We start from the raw sequence: 20,846 nt of genomic DNA on the forward strand, positions 1-20,846 counted from the left end.
AAATTGGGAGGGATTTCTTAGTTTTAACATATGGGTACTTTCTTACAAGAAATTGCAGAAAACTGGTAATTTTTAAGGATGAATGGTAAGAAAAGAGGTTATTCTATGAATCAAGAGGATCCTGTTGTCACAAATAAAATGGCAGGTGTCTGATCTATTCCCTCCAGTACCATTGTGTGCCAAGCTAGGAACACATTTGGTCAGTCCAACAAAGCAAAATCGTAAAAATCACTTCTAAGGAAATATGAAACAGGATGAAGCATTCTTGTATGGCATTTATGTGCTAAATTTTCAACCTAAATACAACTTCCAAAATAACAAGTAAGTATTGAGTTCCTTTGAAACATACATAAATAAGTCATAAAGACACAGCAAGAGCTGAGGAAATAAAACTGCCATCCCGAGTGGTGTCACGGTGACCAGGGAACATTGGCTTGGTCATTAGATGAAGTGAATTGTCGGCTTTTGATGTCCTTAGTACTCCAGTATTGATGACTTGCGAGAATTAATTGTTTACAATCTGCCCTGTATTTTAAAAGAGGGGTCTACCTGAGATGGCTGGATATCATAAAAGGGACAAAAATATTTAGGTCACAGCTAGTGTTTTATATGTTAATACTGCTTGAAATTTGAAAGGTTGTGAATGAAATGTTTTTTCTCTGTCATGCTTACCAAGTGAATTCGGTGTGTTATGTTGCACAGTTTCAAAGAGTACAGGTAACATTTGCTGAAACATGTATAGCCAATATGTTCAATATTCATCATTTTCCTTTAAATATTTAATGGGTTCTAGAGATGAAATTTTGAAGCCTCTTTACAAATTAATATAATGATTTTGAAATAATTAAGATATGGATAATTATTAATGGGGAAAAGAAAATTTTTCTTATAAAAAACTAATATGGTATGTACCCACATTTAATATGGTAATGAAATTAACTGCGCCCTGTAATTAATGTATTTCCTTATCTCTTCATGTTAAAATTGGTGGTCAATTACCATTTGAATCAAATGAAATATTCCTTTAAACAGCTTGCAAACCTGGAGCTTCAGACACCTAACAGCGAAATAAAGTCACTGAACCGTCTGCAGCCGTTAAACAAACTACACAGCTATTTTCGAGTTCTGTATTAATATTTTATTGCTGCAACCATTTCTTTTTTTGTTATTGAACAAATAACACCATTTAGGAAACAGTTATTGCTGTTCGACCCACTGATTTGAGTGGGGATTATAAGTGCGAGATCTTTTTCACTGATCTCATCCCCAATTTTTCTGTGCCTTAAATTTCCTTTTAGTTAATCATATTTATTATGTTGTAAATAGAACTGAAGTGTAAGTGGTATAAAAAATTAATATTGTATTCTAAAATACTAAATTCAAAATTTAACCCACGATAGATAGCTGGGTTATGCTTTTCTTTTTTGGAACTAGCATTCTAAGTGCAGAAAGGTTAATGCCATATGCATGTATAAACATACTTATTTGTGCAAATTTGATTCCACTGTCCTAAAACTGAACAAAATCCCCAAGGAAGTAATTATGTTATGGCATGGCCAAAAGCCAGATATAGTCCAATTCTTCATTAGCTGCCATAAATTGATTATCTCCATATGTCTCTTACTTGTGTGCATGCTTGTTCCAATAAGACACTAATTTGCCACTGAAGGGCTGCAGCAGAAGACGCAGACTCACACACAACACTTTTATTCATGGGTGATTAATTTACCAATTAAATATGTCCAAACATATATATCAGAATTCACATTGGCACACAACTGCAAATTGTTCAGATGTGTCCAATTTTCCATCATGATTCCTAGTAAAAAAGTAGAATGTAGCTTAATTTACTTCTATGGTCATGAAAGTACCATTATTGCACATGTTGTCACAGAATGTGAAGAATAAAAATTCAGTTTTGGAGACGCAACTTTTATTCCTTCTTTCAAGTTCATTGTCAACATTGTCAAAATGTTTGAAGTATGTTTACTGTATGTAAAACTTTTAACATATGTAACTTTTTCCAGGAGTTTGAGTGTGGTGTCCATTTTGAGGGGCTGGAGAAGAATAAGCAGGAGTGGTCTTTTACACTGTATGATTTTGATGGACACGGAAAAATCACCAGAGAGGTATAAAGTTACTTTGCCACGTATGGTTTAATACTTCTACTATTTAAAAACCTCAAAGGAAAGTCAGATAATATAGAAGAGATAAATAAGAAGATGTGTTAACACATAAAATCAAAGACCTTTAATTAGAAAATTTTTATAAAATTAAATTATGAAAAAATAAAAGATATCTATCTTAATTTGCACCAAGGTAAGATGTGCTATAAAAGAAGATTTTGAAAGGAAATATTTTAGAGAGCAATAAATACGGAAGCATTAAAAAAAAAAGGAAAATTCATGTATAAATATATTTTGCGAAAAAATAATGTGATCCCTGTTCATAATGATAAAGAAGGATACACAGAGTCAACAGGTGGAAGTCTTATCAATTTTATAGCTGTGTATAGAAAAAAAGAAACGGCAGCTGCTGGCAAGATAGGGGGACAGGTTTATATTTTTCCAATGAAGATGGCAATGTTCAGGATGATCAAAGAGCAGCCCTGAATTATATTGTTCATGTTAGATTTAGTCCTGTTGTCATTTATTCATCCAAGGTTTACTGCAAATTGAATATTATGTACACAGCTGATTAAGCCCAAAAGGATGGCAAGTCATTTTAATTGCACGTACTGTAAGATATTGGACAAGGTTTGTGATAAGCTCTGGGGGGAAAAAAACAAATATATGTGTTTGAAGTAGCAAGTGTATTGAAGGCCCTGCATTCCCGCTCAGTGCGATGGTTTCTGAGTAATCGGCATTAAGAAGATACTCTTTAACTCGAGCACTGGTGGGATTTATTCCCCATCTCTGTATTAAAGTTAGCCCTTGTCTTAGGTATGCATCAAAAGAGTACTTTGTATGCCTCAGTGCAAGCTCTGGGCAAATATCCATCTGTCATAATAGTGCATCTTGTCTGAGGGAGAAAGGTGATAGGGGGAGAATGAGAAAACAGTTGTTGTGCTGCTCTGTGTTGTGAGCAATAGATCACAGGCTGCTTTCACCTGCTGCAGTACTATCACACAGCTAGCTAAAGACAGTTGATGATTAAATAAATGTGAGGGTGAAAAAGAACTGAAGAGAAATATGTATGAAATCACAGGTGTAGGTGTCAGGAACTGTTTGATGTATGAATAAAAGATGTTTCAATGATGTCCCAGAAATTGAAAAAGTAACACCCCCCACCCCACCCCCACCCCCAAGATATTAATGTCTTAGAGTATTCACATTTATTTGCTTTAATTGCAGGATTTGTCAAGTTTATTAAAAGCCTTATATGATGCTGTGGGTTCTTCCATCAAAATCCCCTCCAATGGAACAAAAACTCTGAAACTAAGGCTCACTGTAGGGCAGGACAACACACAGCTGTCAGAAAACAAGACCCCTACCAAGGGCAAAAAGGACAAAGTCAAGGACAGTGATAAGGTGAAGGACACTCCCAAATCAAAAGAATTTGCTAAACTTAACAATAATCTTACTGCCACTCATGTTCAGCTGCCTGCAAAGCAGTGCAATAGTGACTTACAGGAAAGGGTGAAAGGACAATGTCAAAACTCCTGTCAGGTCAAAGGTCATAACCCCTGCACAGCTCATGGTCAGGATAATGTGTGTTCTGGATCCAAGAGGATTCAACTGACATCACAAGAAAGGCAACAGCTTGTGGAATTGGTTCAGGAGAACATGGAAAGAAACCATGTGAAACAGTTAAGGTAATATTACTGTAGTTCAAATTACTTGAGTTAGTAACACATCTTCTTTATTAACATTATTGTTGTTTCGGGATATACAGTGCATATGTAAAAAACCTGTTGTGTATTACTGAGAATCATTCAAACAAACAGCAGAGATGAGAATACACACAGAGAGATCTACTGAATTTTTTTTTTAAGAATGTGAGCCCAGTGGAGTGATAATTCAATGAAAATAATCATCAATTAACATGAAAATTATTAAAGTTGTTCAATACTTTATATGGGATAATTGTGTGTGATATTTTTGTAAAAATATTTCTCTTTGAAAAAAAAAAGGTTAATCTAGACCATTAGAATCCAGCCTTGATTGTCGACAATTCAAGAAAGGTTGTTACTAGAGGGAGGAGGAAAATCTGGACTTTTAATATGTTGGGCTCATTTGAGCAAACATGCCAAGTGTGTGTAAAAATCCCTTTATTCTTGTGATATTTCTACATCATTTTTTGAGATCACACAGAATAAATGAATAAAATTGCCATCTGAAAATGTTTCTGGGAGTAATTAAGCAGCAATGGAAGAAAGTTTTATTTGTGAGCCTCCGTTTGAAGTTCAAACATGTAATGCAATCAGACTGGCTACTGAGGCAGAAAAACTCTTTGAACTGATGAGGCTGGGCTAGCTGGGATGAAGCAATATTGTCTTTTTTTCCCACTGATAAAGAAACCATATTAGATCTAATGAAAGTGAGAAAATGGGATAATTTTCATTAATTCAGCATATTTTATGAAAAGGGACAAGGAAGGTAACTCTTGTTGAATTTCAAATTTTAATTAAATTTTCTTTGAAAGTTGTCTTACTTCTGAAATTGTTAAAAGATAATTAAACAGATTTTTTTACTACTTTTAATTACAAGTGGAAAAGATGTAATTGTGTAAAGTACAATCAATTTTCAGTAAAAGATGAAAAATAGAGATACATGTATTTGTAGATTTATAAAGGAAAGGAAACGCATTTAAAGAACAAACAGAATTAAACATTTTGATTGAAAACATTAAGTTAATGGGAAGAGAAAATGTGGGATATAAATTGTGCATCCTACAAAGAAAAAAAAAAGATGAATTTGTGATTGTAAAGTTACATCAAACTTATTAGGAGATTGAATAGGAAAAAAATAGATAGGGAAGCTAAAAGCAAACTCATGAATCAACAGAGAGCCATCATCAAAGTAGATCTATGGACAGAATTCTGCCGGGCTGGTCTGTGAAGTATCTCAGTACTCTTATGTTCAAAGACATCTAAATAACACTGATGACACTCTCTCTTACAAGTTATGCCTCAAGGGGGCACCAAAAACACTCTCAACTTCCCCCCTCTCTCTCTCTTGGGGGAGGAATTCTGATGTCCAGAAAAGAAAATTTCTTTTTAATCATTCTTTTTAATGTCTGAACATGAATATGAATGGAAATTCAGCTTTGTTGCTGTCAGTCGGTAGTGTTGTTATATGTGTGTCTTGACAAAAGAGGAATTTGACCCTGTCTTTCATGGTAGTGTTAATGGGTGTAATGGAGATGAAATACTTAGTTAAATTAAAAAGTTTCAAGTAAAAGTAATCAAGGGATAGGTATTTTCCTGGTATGTTTGTGATTCTTGAGATCAAAACTCGGTCTCTAAGTCCACTGTAGAACTCCCTTCAAAGGAAAGATCGGGGAGAAGAAATGAAAGAGAATAATTTTGGAGCTTCAAAGGTCTGCAAGCCTGACATGTGCTTTTATACTGCCGTTTTCATTAAGAGAAGAAAAAAAACACAAAAGTATGAAAAGTCATTTTTCACAATGACATCCTTTTAAAGGAAAGAAATTAGGAATCTTGTGTGGCTATTAATCGGCTTCAAAGATAATGTTTGGCTTTGTGTAAATTGATTATGATCCAGTGGAGATTTGTCTTATGACTTATTCAAAGACAAAAAATTGGGAGCTCAAAGAGGGATAAATTAGGAATTTCAAAGATCTTTCATAGCAGAAAAAAAAAATCCACCACAGAAAGCATCTTTGGTACTAGATCCAGCTTTATTTCAGTATATCATACTGTTTTTCTCTTTGCCTTCAAAGGATGTCTTCTGATGAAGGAATTGTCATCTATTAGAGACAACAATTTTCATATAAAAGAACTCTTTCAAGATACTGATTTCAAAGAGTAAATGATATTAAAGAGGCTGGACTCTTTTTCATTTTATGTCTGATCTTCAGAAATGTTTTTCTTTGTTCTGTCTGTCTTTATGACAATATCAGATTAATTGTATGCTTTTAAATGACTGATTATTTCCTATCTTTTATATGACTTCACTTTGACAAACATTCTTTTATTTCTAACTACTGGAGTAGTTCAATTTTCATTTTCAAAAAAGAGTCGTTTTACAAGCTTTTTTTTTTCATAATAAATACTTTAGTAGCCAGGGTAGATGAGCATTACTGCTAATATTTGATTGATCTCTAGGCAGTTTCATTTCTTTTTGATTTCTTTAAATCAGTTATGTTGAAGTCTGCTAATTCAATATTTGATTATTTCTCAAAATGAATATTTTTATTGCAGGAGACATCACAGTGATTGTCGAGGCATCACAACTCATGACCACTCTCACCACAAGCGGCGCCACAGAGGACACTGCCCCAATCAGACAACCTGTAATAATCAAACCAGCAACAACACCACTACCAATAATATACAAGAGGAACGTGCAAAGGAAAGCCAAGATAGGCGAAACTACTACCTCGACTTAGCTGGGATTGAGCATAATGCGCAAACCCAGTCCACGCAAAACCTCAACAACAGCACGGGACAATCAGCTAGGATTGGAGACAGTTTAGTTTCCCCTCGATCAAAAAGTCAGGATACAAAGAAATGTGATAACATCCAGCGAGAATCACAGAGAATCAAACAACAGCATTTAGACAGTGCTAAGACAGAACATTCAAGGTCAAGGTCATTTGATCCACAGGAAACGGAGACAAGGTCACCCAAGGGGCATCACAAAGGGTCACCGCACAAGCATGGGCGATTTCGGCCAGTAAGCTTGCCTATGCATGTTCCCGATTCAATGTCCCATTACCACAGGCGTCATCGCCATAGAGACAAAGACCATGACCTTGCCATGCAACAAGTGGCAGAGTGGATTGAACGTGAACATGCGTGTGATGTGGATGGGGACAAAATAGTGGTACAAAAGCATGAACATCATCACATACACGAACATCACCATCATCATCACTATCATCATTATTATGAAGCATGAAAGGTCAAATGTCATTGGAATCCATTAATTTGTTGAATCTTTTCTAGAGTTTAATTTAAAATTGTCAGATTTGTTGTTAATTTTTTTTTTTTTCACTATAAGGATACACATTTTTCTGTTGATTGTATAGCCCTTTCTTAATGCTCAGAGTCGGGAATACACCTGGCCTTTGAATTGTAACTATTCATTTATTTTTTTTTGTGATAAACAAATTTTCCTTGTCTTTTTTCAGTGTAAATAAATGTGTAAAAAATACTCAGTCTCTCATGTATGTTACTTAACTGTATACATTTTCCTTGTCGTGAGGAATTCATGTCTGCTTCATCATTGTATTGTATGCTCATTTTTTTCAGGTTTATTAATTATCAAACATTCATACAGTAGTATCAAAAAGCATTTGCAAATCACTCTCATTTCAGTAAATTATTTGAATGCATGTATATATTATACATGTTTGAGTTCATTAAGTATTCAATTAAAAAATGGCTAAAGGGTTTGAACTATTTGAAACCCTGTTATTTTGATTTTTTTTTTTTTTTTTTTGGAACAATCAGATCTGTTTGCCAGATAGATAGCAGTGTGTGTATCTGTGAAATGTATTGAATGTCTGGAAATAAGTGAATGATATAGAATGAGAAATAAAACTGATTTCTGATATGTATTCTCCCATAAAGTTGCTAAAATTAATCCTTTAACTATGTTCTGAGTCTGGTTGTAGATAAAAGATTCGCTGTTTAAAAAGCTGTACCTTTAATATTTTTCTGATTTTTTTTTCATTGAATATGAGGCCTGTAATGTATTTTCTGGATAGCCACTTTGAACTGTTTTCTCCCTAAAATAAAGATTTTAGTGGAAGAAATGTCATTAGGTACAATGCAAAAAATATTCAGTTTTGAATTTAGAAAAAAAAAAAAAAAACTTGGATGAAAACTTTGGTATTGATTTTTAACTTCTCAAAAAATCACAGAATTACAAAAGGCAGAAAAAAGAGTTTTGATTTATGTTGTTTTGAATGTGTATTGTTGAATGATTGCTTAAGAGCAGACAATGAGATTGAATTGTCCAAATTCTACCTCAGTTAAGGAATCGTCATATGCTTCAAATGTTTTGAATAAGAAACCCTGCATGTTTTATTTTGTTCAACTTTGTAAAGTTTTTGAATCTCGATTTTTTTTCCAACCCCATTTATTACAGGTTTGATTTTGTTTCAAAGCAATAATATGAATAGATTAATTTAAGAAACTGAATGAAAAAATGCTCTTAATTCAGATTTAATATTTTACAAAATGTACCTTTCTGTGTGAAGAAGCATGTTCTTTTATGAAAGGTTTGAAGGTTTTATTTTGTTAAGACTACAATGGTATTGTTATATATGTCCCATTTTGTGGAAATGTTGAAGTAAAAATATGAAATAAAAGTTCACAACATTTTTCACTCTTGTCATACTTCATAGAAGCTGGTATAAATGAATCGGAGAACAACATTTGTCCTGTGTTGCAAGCTAGACAATTATTCCAAGTCATGTGAGTTTTGAGAAAATCTCTGTCCAAATAGAGTGCATCTCCATATGTTTGTGAAGACCCAATAAATTCTATCACCTGATTGGTCAGAGACCAGAAGAGCTTATGCGGTAGTAAGGTGTCCATCGTCCGTCCATCTGTAAACAATTTTTCAAAACGCTACTCCTCCTACAGGTTTGGTCTACTTTCATAACTTGGCCCAAAGTAGACTACACTAAGATACATAATTCTGTGTATCGGTTTTTAGGTCACCTGAGTCACTCAGGTGACCTATTGCTATCCGTTCTCATCCGTCGGCGTGCGTCGTGTGTTAACATCTGAACATTTTTAGCTTCTTCTCTGAAACCGCTCAACCAATTTCAACCAAATTTGGCATATAGCATCTATGAGTGAAGGGGAACAAAAATTTTGAATTTCATGGTCCCTGCCCCCCTTGGGCCTGAGGGGTGGGGCTAAAACCACCAAAAATAATGCAATCTTTAAAAATCTTCTTTACTCTTGGACATCAAGCAGTCAAACTGTTGGCATCATTGTAATAAGCATTGAGCCCTCTACCAAAATTGTGAAATTCATGGCCCCAGGGTCAGGGGTTCTGGTGCTAAGGTGGGGCTATATAGATCATATAGTGAAAGTGCATTATTTCTTTGAAAATCTTCTTCTCTGCTCCTGGGTATTAAATAAAGTAACTAAGTACATAGTTATGAAGAGCAAGAGTGCCTCTTCCAAAATTGTGAAATTCATGGCCCCAGGGTCAGGGGTTCTGGTGTTAGGGCGGGGCTCTATTGATTATATATTGAAAATGCATTAATTCTTTGAAAATCTTCTTCTCTGCTCCTGGGTATTAAATAAAGTAACTAAGTACATAGTTATGATGAGCAAAAGTGCCTTTTCAAAAATTGTGAATTTCATGGCCCCAGGGTCAGGGGTTCTCGTGTTAGGGTGGGGCTCTATTGATTATATGGTGAAAATGCATTAATTTTTTGAAAATCTTCTCTGCTCCTGGATATTTAATAAAGTAACTAAGTACATACCGGTAGTTATAATGAGCAAGAGTACCTCTTCCAAAATTGTGAATTTCATGGCCCCAGGGTCAGGGGTTCTGGTGTTAGGGCGGGGCTCTATCGACTTTATAGTGAAAATGCATTATTTCTTTGAAAATCTTCTCCTCTGCTCCTGGGCATTAAGGTGATAAACTAAGTACATAGTTATGATGAGGAGGTGGGCCTCTTCCAGAATTGTGAAAGCCATGGCCCTTGGGTCAGGGGTTCTGGTGTTAGGGTGGGGCTCTATTGTTTATATATTTAAAATGCATTAATTCTTTGAAAATCTTCTTCTCTGCTCCTGGGTATTATTTAAACAAACTAAGTGCATGATTATGATGCATAAGGATGCCTTTTCGAAAATTGTGAATTTCATGGCCTCAGGGTCAGGGGTTCTGGTGTAAGGGTGGGACTCTATTGATTATATAGTGAAAATGCATTGATTCTTTGATAATCTTCTTCTCTGCTCCTGGAGATTATTTAAACAAACTAAATGCATGGTTATGATGCATAAGGATGCCTTTTCAAAAATTGTGAATTTCATGGCCCCAGGATCAGGGGTTCTGGTGTAAGGGTGGGGCTCTATTGATTATATAGTGAAAATGCATTGATTCTTTGAAAATCTTCTCTTCTACTGCAGATTATTTAAACAAACTAAGTGCATGATTATGATAGACAAGGATGCCTCTTCCAAAATTTTTAAATATATGGCCTCAGTTTTTGGGGTTCTTGGGGGGGGGGGGCTCTATGATTATATAGTGAAAAAGCATTAATTCTATTAATTAATCCTGTCTGCTCCTTAGTGTTGAGCTGATAAATAAATTGCTTAGCTATGATGAAAATTGGAGCTTCGAACAGAATTTTTAAATCTTGTGGTCCTAGGGTCAGGGGTTCTGGCATAATGAGGGGGGGGGGGGGGCTTTTGATAATATAGTGGAAAAGTGTTAATTCTTTGAAGTCCATAGTTATGATGATGAGGGTAACTCTTCCAAATTTGTAAATTTCTTGACCCTTGGTCTTCGGTTCTGGTGTTGGGGTAAGGCTTTGTTGAATCTGTAGTGAAAATGCATTGTACCTGTGAAATTCTTCTCTGCTTCTGGGCATATCAGAAGCAAACTGAGTAAAAGTTTAAATGATATAAGTAAGCATATTTCTACCAGATTTTTGAACATCTGGACCATTTGTCTAAGCATTCTGGTCCTGGGCAGGGCTCTATTAATTTGTATTCTACTGATAGAAGTTATTCCCCTTTTCCATTCACCTTTGATAATTAATCACTGTAAGTAATGTATTTGAAAGGTTAATAGAATAAGATAATTATGCAAGAATGTTTATTGTATAATTCAAAAAGTACTTTCTTAGTTTTAATAATCAGGTAGACCTGTAAGTAATAGATAAATAAAAATGAGACAAAAATAACTTATCTTATTAAAAGTTCTTCAAAGACCATAAGAGAGGTCAATGCTAGAGCTCTTAATATGGGTTTAAAAATAGTACGGAAGCACTAATAGTTTGTTAATAGTCTGCATGGTGATAGTGTTAAGTGGGGTACAGATTAGAACTTAATTTATGAGTTGATACTGAATACTAGACTAATTTTGTTGATCCTGATCTTCCTACTTCTCTTGCTTTAGGGCAACAAAGCTTCATCTATCAGTGTATTAACTTATAATTGTTGTATTATACTCAGGTGACCATTAAGGCCCTTGGGCCTCTTGTTGATTTCAATGAACAGTGTTGCCATGGTTACTAAAAATAGAAATTTCTTTGAAAAACTTTCAAAATGCTACTTCTCCTACATCTTTCATCTGATTTCAATATAACTTGGCACACAAGTAGACTACACTAAAATAAATAGTTCTACATATTGGTTTTTGATTTTGATGAATGGTATTGCCATGGTTACTAAAAATAGAAATTTCATTGAAATACTATCAAAATGCTACTCCTCCTACAGTTTTGGTCTGATTTCAGTATAACTTAGCACACATGTAGATTACCCTAAGATACATAATTCTCTTGATTTTGATGAATGGTGTTGCCATGGTTACTAAAAATAGAAATTTTCTTGAAATACTTTCAGAACGCTACTCCTTCTACAGTTTTGGTCTGATTTCAATATAACTTGGCACACAAGTAGACAACACTGAGACACATAATTGTCTTTATTAGGTCACCTGAGTCACTCAGGTGACCTATTGCTATCTGTTTTTGTCCATCGTCAGCCGTCGTGCGTTAACTTTTGAACATTTTCAACTTCTTCTCTAGAACCGCTCAACCAATTTCAACCAATTTTGGCATATAGCATCTTTGGGTGAAGGGGAACAAAAATTGTGAATTTCTTGGTCCCTGGGGCCCCAGGGCTGGGGCTAAAACCACCAAAATTGATGCAATCTTTAAAAATCTTCTTCTTTACTCCTGGACATTAAGCATTCAAACTGTTGACATGATTGTAATAAGCATTGGGCCCTCTACCAAAATTGTGAAATTCATGGCCCCAGGGTCAGGGGTTCTGGTGCTAGGGCAGGGCTATATAGATCATATAGTGAAAGTGCATTATTTCTTTGAAAATCTTCTTCTCTTCTCCTGTGTATTATTTAAACAAACTAAGTGCATGGTTATGACAAGCAATGATGCCTTTTACAAAATTATGAAATTCATGGCCCCTGGGTCAGGGGTTCTGGTGTTAGGGTGGGGCTCTATTGATTATATAGTGAAAATGCATTATTTCTTTGAAAATCTTCTTCTCTACTCCTGGGTATTATTGAAACAAATTGAATACATAGTTATGATAAGCAAGGGTGACTCTACCAAAATTATGAAATTCATGGCCCCAAGGTCAGGGGTTCTGATGCTGGGTGTTGGGGGGGGGGGGGGGCTCTATTGATAATATAGTGAATCTGTAGTAAAAATGCATTATTTCTTTGAAAATCTTCTCTGCACCTGGGCATATCAGAGGCAAAAAGAGTAAAAGTTTTAATAAAGATTTTTGAACATCTGGACCATTTGGTCAAGTGTTCTGGTCCTGGCCAGGGCTCTATTAATTTGTATTCAACTGAGAGGAGTTATTCCCCTTTGCCATTTACTTTTGATAATTAATCACTGTAAGTAATGTACTTGAAAGGTGAATAGAATAGGAGAATTATGCAAGATTTTTTTATTGTTTAATAAAAAAAGTACTTTTATAGTTAAAATGATCAGGTAGACTTGTAAGTAATAGATAAATAAAAATGAGACAAAAATAACTTGTCTTATTCAATGTTCATCAAAGACCAAGAGAGTCTAATGTAAGAGATTTCATCAAGGAATTAAAATAGTAAAGAATCACTGATAATTTGTTAATATACTGTATGGTGATAGTGATAAATGGGGAACAGATTAGAGCCTAATTTATGAACTGTTAATGAACACTAGACTAATTATTTTGTTGATCCTGATCATCCTATTTTTCTTGCTTTTGGGCAACAAAGCTTCACCTATCAGTTCATTTTATACTTTATGGATCCTCTAAATTATTGTATTATACTCAGGTGACCATTAAGGCCCTTGGGCCTCTTGTTGTTTTTTGATTTTGTTGAATGTTGTTGCCATGGTTACTAGAATTGAAATTTCTGTAAAATTCTTTTAAAAGGCTACTCCTCCTACAGTTTTCATCTGATTGCAATAAAATCTTGCCACAAAAGGAGACTAAATCATGGATCATTATTCTATTTATTGCTGTTGCAAAGTTTCAAATCCAAGTGCTACTTTTTCTTTCCTTTGTTATAAGTACAAACCAGCAGAGCACAGTCTTGGCAGAGACTTCTGGTTTTCTCGAGTAATCACGTTCTTAGGATATCCATGTCACTTGGGGGTCCTGAGGTCCCAGGGTTGAGCTTATTTGTTCACATATTGAAAATTCAGTATGGGTTTGAAAATATTTTATTCATGTAGCAAGTAAACTGTTTGTGTGAAGTTCAGTGATAAGCCTTCACCAAATTGTGAAATACATGTATGGGTCCTCAGGATGGGACCAAGATGAAAATGCATTACATATTTAAAAGTCATCTTTACCCTGAGCATCTACATGTAGGGTACAATTTCATGGAATGTGATAACAAATCGAGAGTCCTCTACCAAATTGTTAGTCATTTCACATGGTTCCAGTCAAAGGTGCAGTTAGATCTATGTAAGCATATCTATGTTTAATTAGATGGGTTCTAGGTGGGGCTATGTTAATCATAACTATCAAAAAGCTCTTCATACTCTGGTGACTTTCTAGGTCCATTGGGCTCTCAGTGAGTCTACAAGCCATTATAGACAAGAAGAGCTCAGTTGTCCATTTTCTGTCTGTAACAATTTTTAGCTCACCTGAGCCAAAAGCTCAGATGAGTTTTTCTTATTAAAAATTGTCCATTGTTTGTTGTCATTGTCATCACTTTTTACAATTTCATCTTCTCCTCCAGAACCACCAGACCAATTTCAACCAAACTTGGCACAGAGTATCCTTGGGTAAAGGGGATTCAGTTTTGTTCAAATGAAGGGTCACACCCTCTTCCAAGGGGAGATAATTAAGAAAAAGTAAAAAAAAAAATGGATCATTTAAGAATCTTCTTCTCAAATACCACTGGGCCAGAAAAGATGAAATTTTTGTGAAAGCTTTCTAACATAGTGTAAATTCAAGTTTGTGGTTGGGTGGGGCCACTATGGACGGTCAAAGTTTTACATGAGTATATATACAGGTAGTAAAAATCTTTTTAAATCTTCTTCTCAAGAATAGCAAAGCCATGATCAGTCATAATTATATGGAAACATCCATAGGTAGAGTAGATGCAGATTTGTTCAAATCATGATCCCTGGGGGTTAGGTGGGGCCACTATGGCCGATCAAAGTTTTACATGGGTATAAATAGGAAGAATCTTTCTAAAATCTTCTTCTCAAAAATAGCAAAGCCATAAACAGTCTCATTGATATGAAAGTATCCCAAGATAGTGTAGATTAAAATTTGATCAAATCACCACCCCCAGGGGTAGGGTGGGACAAATATGGGCAAGCAAAATTTTACTTGGATATAAATAGGAAGAATCTTTAAAAACATTCATCTAAAAAATAGGATAGCCATGATTAATCATATTAATTTTGAAGTATCCTCAGATATTTTAGATACAAATTTGTTCAAATAACAACTCCCTGGGGTTAGGATTGGACTACAATGAGGTCAAAGTTTCCCATAGGAATTCAAAGGAGAATTAAAAAAAAAATCTTTTGATGAAGAACAGCAAAGCTATGATTAGTCTATTTAGGTCTAAGAATCCACAGGCAGTTTAGATTCAAGTTTGTTCAAATCACGACCAATGGGGTAGGGTGGACCCACAATGGCCATGGGCAATCAAAGTTTTACAGAGAAATACATAGGAAAAAATCTTTAAAAAATCTTCTTCTCAAGAACACCAAAGCCAAGATCAGACATATTTATATGGAAGCATCCACTAGTAGTGTTTAATCAAGTTTGTTTAAATCATGACCTTAGGGCTAGGGTGGCACTGCAATGGGAGATCAAAGTTTCAAAAGACCAAAGTTTTGTATAGGAATACATAGAAAAAATCTTTAAAAATATTTTTCCTACAAACAGTACAAACATGATCAATCATATTTATTATGAAGCATCCTCAGATGGTGTAGATTCAAGTTTCAAATCATGACTCCGGGGGATAGGGGGGCTAAAAGGGTGATCAATTTTTACACGGGAATATATAGGAAAAAGAATCTGTTAATGAAGAAAAGGAAGGGCCATGGTTACTCAGGACAGTAGCATGATTTTCTGACCTTGACCTTCCCTGTGACCTTGACCTCAATATTCCCTATTTTGTGTTTAGCTAAGTTTCAAAGAAACTATTCAAGACATTTTGGCAAAATTCATACACTGATACATATTGATGGGAGCTATTCAACAGGGGTATTTCTGGCCTTGACCTTCCCTATGTCCTTGAAGTCACTATTACTTGTTTGCATTTAGCACAGTTTAGAAGAAACTGTTTGTAATAATTTCATGGACTCATACACTGATACATATTGGTGGGGACTATAAAACTATTTCTTAATTCTCTTACCTTGACCCCAATATTTGTCATTTTGTTTAAAATGTTCAAGATATTTTCATCAAACCTCAAACAAAGATTTAAATTGACAAGAGCTTTTCAACTGTGTCATAATTTTCTGATCTTGACCTTTCCTATGACCTTAACCTTACTTTTCCTTATTTTACACTTATCTTAGTTTTAAAGAAACTTCAATATATTTTCATCAAACTTCATACAAAGATACAAATTGATTAGGGCTATTCAACTTTTAAAATTTGTTTTTGACCTTGACCTAACTTTTTTTTTGCATTTAGCACAGTTTAAAAGAAACTGTTCACAATATTTTCTTCAAACTTCATCTATTCATACAAATTGGTGAGAGGTATTAAACTTTGTCATAATTTTCTGTCCTTGACATATCCTATGATTTTTGACATTCCCATCACCTTGAACATTATTTCTGAAGATTTTTTTAAAAAATCAAACTTATATATCAAGATACATATTGGTCAAAGCAGTTAAACTGTTCAACTTTTTTTCATTTTACAGTTATTTTACGTTTCAAAAATAGTTTCAGATATTTTTGTCAAACTTTGTATACCGATACAAATTGATGAGATCAATTAAAGTTTGTAAAAAAAAATATTGACCCTGACCTTTCGTTCTGACTTTGAATTTCACGTTTTTCCTCTTATCTTTAGTTTCCATAAAAAATTACTTCAGAAATCTCGATACATCCACAAATCTCTATAAGAGCAGTTTCATCTTACGTACTATGTAAGAGATTATATATAAATTTACGAAATAAATTTACTAAATATGAGATAATGAACTTGATTATGAAACAACGAGGCTTTATTCAGCTATTTAGATAATACATGGAATAAATCAATGTCAGACCAAAGAAAAAAGGTACATTTTTAAGGGGACGATCATTTTATTGGGGGAGGGGGGTGGGGGCAAAATTTTTCAAGTCAAGATTATTTATTTTCATGCCAGAAAAGGATAGATTATTTATTTTCCAGATGATCCAGGACAGAGTATTTAGTTTCTTCTTCAATAAAAAAAAATGCTTGATAAGCAGAATTAAAAAAAAAACCCGATCAAACTCCAACACTCTATTTCCTGGGGGGGGGGGGGGGGGGGGGGGTTAGCACCAGTCAAGGACAAATTATTTATTTTCTTGCCAGTCAATGAAAGATTATTCCTTTTCAACATCTGGGAGTGCGATTATTTATTTCCAAAATCTACCACCCCTCCCCTCAGATTCAAATGGTCGTCCCCTCACTGTTGCAATACAAATATGTACATATTTCTTTTTTTTTTCAGTTTCAATTTTGTTATATGGTTAATGGGAATAGGATAATCTGATAAATTATTTCAAAACTCTTGAGTCTGATTGATTGAAACCTTGCTATCAATACATGTACATGTGTATTATGTAAAATTTGATCCACTCTAAACCTGTAGTGTCCATATTTTGAACAAACTTGAATCCGCACGACTGTGCATTTATATGGTCATTGAAAAATTGTTTTCTTTTTTTAATTGTATTGTTTGCCTTTTTCGCCACACATTAGACTGGGACTGCATATCGATACTATTTAGTTTCGCTAAATACTAAAAAAATTATAAAAGGTTAGTTTTAGGTTATATTTTGGATTTTTCAATTGTAATACTTTGTAAATGTGTCATAGAAAAATAATTTATAAAAGAAAGCTTAAGAACCCCCTGGGATAGGGAACACGGGAGTGGTGTGGGTTGGGTTCCGTCCCCAAGCACCTGTGGGCGGTAATAGCTAACACCAATCACGAATTATTTTTTTTTGCCGTGGAACCACCACCCCCACCATCCGGAAAAAATTGCTGGATCCGCGCATGAAATCTGAGCTTATACCTGCATGAATCCCTATCAGTGGCATGGTCACAATCCTCGGTTTCTGTGTTCATTCTATTTGTTGAAATAAAATATAGACACAAAATCCCTGGCTTGCAAAGACGTAGCAGTGGTGGTCTTACTTTCTAGGTAGACTAAGACGGTCACACCTTTAGTATTTGTTCCATCCAGGTAAAGGGTTCTTTTAATTTTGATGTAGACGAAAAGAAGTTTTTACGTGTTGTTTTAAATTTTGAATTTACGAATCTTCCTGCACTGTGTCAGGGAGCTTGCAATGTTAATTCCCTAGGTAAAACAAACCAAAGCTTGAGGGCCCGTGATTTGAACATAAGAAGAGCTACCCTTTCCCATTAGTTGATAAAATTCAAAGCTACATTTAATATGCTCTTTATAGAGGTCTTATCAGTATTTCATGAATTCTAAGTACATAGAGAACAATCAGGCCTGTATAGGAAGCAGTTTTTTCAGGTTTCTCTTCCTGGGGGGAGAGGCACCACCTAACAAAACATCTTGACAAGCAAAAAAAAGGGGGAGGGGGTCCATTACATTTAATGGGACACAACAAAAAAAGGCCCAGTTCGTAAGGGCTTGACAATATTTAAGTTGTTTTCTTCAGTATTAAATTGGAAGGCAAATTTTGTTCTTCATTTAAATTTAAATTCATTGTGTTTTTTGCAATAACAATATAATAAAAATATTCATCAAACACCATGTGTTCTAAATATGATAGACATTATTGACTTTTGATTACAGCAGAATGATTTAATCAAAATACATATGGTGGCCTTGACAAATAAAGGATGGAAACAATGTATAAGGACCACTCTAAGAATTAAGTACTGCATATCATAGCAATTCTAGAAAGGTTTATTATACACAATTAAAGTGTTCAATACTTTGGAGGAGAATGGCTTCCTTCTGTACCTCTGTTGGTATCTTGGATGGCCGAACAGAGAAACTAAATCTTCATGGAGACCGATACAGTGCTTCCATTCTAAAAGAGTTGTCCTTCTTTTGTTAATAAAATTTGTTGAAAAATCAAAGGTGACCCTACAACTAAAATAACAGGCTAGAAAAATAACGGACATGGTTGCTACTGTATATCAGTATATTATGATTTTTCAAAATTACATTGGAGATGTGTGGAACCTTCAGAGCAAAGAGAACCGTTTATAGATTTATCTACCTAATTTGAAATGCCTCGCCTACCTGTTAGGAAGTGAAATAATCTATTACTACTAGTTAAGTTACCTTTGGAGGAAATCAAGATCTTAGGGGTATATTTGCGGGGGTGAGGGTGGTGGTCTTGTCCCGATTTCGACCGAAAAGATATTTTGCCTGCCCTCTGATTGTTAATACCTCCATAATTCTAGCATTAATTTAATAGCAACAAATTCAAAAAATTAATCTGACACGAGAAGCATGCGAAAATATCTGACCCCGGCTATTAACACCCACCCCGCAGTTAAAATCAATCGTACCTAAAAGAAACCTGTAATGGTCATTTGGACAAACAGAGTGGATGGAATCGGATGGGAAATTATAAACATGCAGAGATTACATGTCATAATCGTTTCTTGCAGAAATAAGAGCCATATTTGCTCAATCGACGTAAGCAGTCTTTTCCGGCAATTGGCGATGTTCAAATTCGAGTGAAACATTCTCGAAGGGACAAAAAAGGCTAAAAAATTTAAAAAAAATTAAATTCAATGTTTCTTTTCCTTAATTATTATTTTGTTTTCAACATTTAAACCATTCTAACCCCCCCTTTAGCCGATATACACCCCCGGGCTTGTTGGAAGCCCCCCCCCCCCCCAATTATATTTCTTAGACTTTTTAATCATGTATACCATACACATACACAGTTTTTTTTTTTTTTTTTTTTTTTTTTTTTTTTTTTTTTTTTTTTTGCTTTCATTCCAGATTTTTACACTTTTACAATGGTAAATATAATTCATAAAATACCATCAAAACTGGGTGTTGTCGATTTGGGGAAGAGGGCAGGACGACCCACAAGTACATGTACATGTGCCACATGAAGATATTTCGATTTTTCTTAATGAAAGTGTCATGCACTGACTACATGTATTCCAGAATTAAAGGTATATGTAGAGTTTTTTATCTATTTGCCGAATTTATTTTATTATGCGACATGTAATCTGTTGTAAACTGCATTTCTCTGTATAAACTTGTGATGCTCCTGAGGATAAAACTTTTTACAGTCGGTTAAAAAGCTCTACAAGGCTTATATGTTAAATTGTTAAACTGTATTGCATGTATTTATAATGCCGATACTAGTATTAGATTTAAAAAAAAATTATTTACAGAAATTACAATGGTATTGCATTACTAGCAGAGATGGCAAAATGTGCCGGATTACCGACATTTGCCGGTAGATTTCATACATGTCCGGCAAAAGTTGAAACCATGCCGGACATCGTATCCGGTAAATTTTGAAACACCAGTACCTAGAGAAATTAAAGTTATTCCCGTGTTTTAGGAAAAATATCACTGGAGAAAAATCCCACTGGAACTTTTACGGCATTGTATTGCTTTTATCGTTCAGACAAGGATTGAAAATATTGATGAAATTGCATAATTTCAAATCAGAATGCATCAGTTTACATTTTCTAGAATCAAGACAAATGAAAAATCTGTTTAAAAAGATATTTTCTTATAATTTTCAGTAATAAATTGGTTAAATAATTGATAGAGGCCAAAATGGCGCGAAACTCAGAATGATGACGGAACGTCATAGTCATGCCGTTTTACTTGTGACGTAATGAGTTAACGGTAGGCCCAAAATAGGCCCTTGGCACTCAACGTAGTTTTTGAAGAAAGGCCCAAAATAGGCCCACGGCACAAAGAATGTTAAAGAAGCACTAGATCTACATGAAAATATGCCTGCGTGAAAATTCTCATGCCAAAATCTCGGTAACCTTTAAAAAATGAAAAACACTATTATATTGTTCACATTATGAATGACCATGTATTAACGTTTTAGAATTAACATAAATAACACAAACTTTTTTTAAATATCGGCGATATACACTGTATCTGATAGATTTATGTTTATATAGGTAACTTAAATAATGTTTGCCAGAGTAATTGAGGACTTCGTAAAATTTTGTAATAATGTTATAAAATGTGTGCAAATTTTTGTATAGCTTCATATACAAAATGACACAAAGTTGCATATTTCAGCACCAAAGAAACCTTTTTTTTTAAGTTAGGATTTACTATTGT

At 34.5% G+C, this 20,846-nt stretch overlaps 1 protein-coding gene across 3 annotated transcripts in view; it reads left to right on the plus strand.

Moving 5' to 3' along the window:
- LOC133204570 (protein naked cuticle homolog 2-like) overlaps positions 1-7,767 on the plus strand; it is a 31,099-nt gene extending 23,332 nt beyond the window's left edge. For all 3 annotated transcript variants that reach the window (XM_061340321.1, XM_061340322.1, XM_061340323.1), the window contains 3 exons: positions 2,028-2,129; positions 3,354-3,814; positions 6,386-7,767. In XM_061340321.1, coding sequence (XP_061196305.1) covers positions 2,028-2,129; positions 3,354-3,814; positions 6,386-7,085 — 1,263 coding nt within the window. In that variant the 3' untranslated portion in view covers positions 7,086-7,767. The remainder of the gene's footprint in view (positions 1-2,027; positions 2,130-3,353; positions 3,815-6,385) is intronic.
- Positions 7,768-20,846: the final 13,079 nt, after the last annotated feature.

The sequence above is a fragment of the Saccostrea echinata genome, unplaced genomic scaffold (genome assembly GCF_033153115.1).
Source record: "Saccostrea echinata isolate AGI-Se365-2 ecotype Australia unplaced genomic scaffold, CSIRO_AGI_Sech_v1 ptg000054l, whole genome shotgun sequence".
Taxonomy (NCBI): domain Eukaryota; kingdom Metazoa; phylum Mollusca; class Bivalvia; order Ostreida; family Ostreidae; genus Saccostrea; species Saccostrea echinata.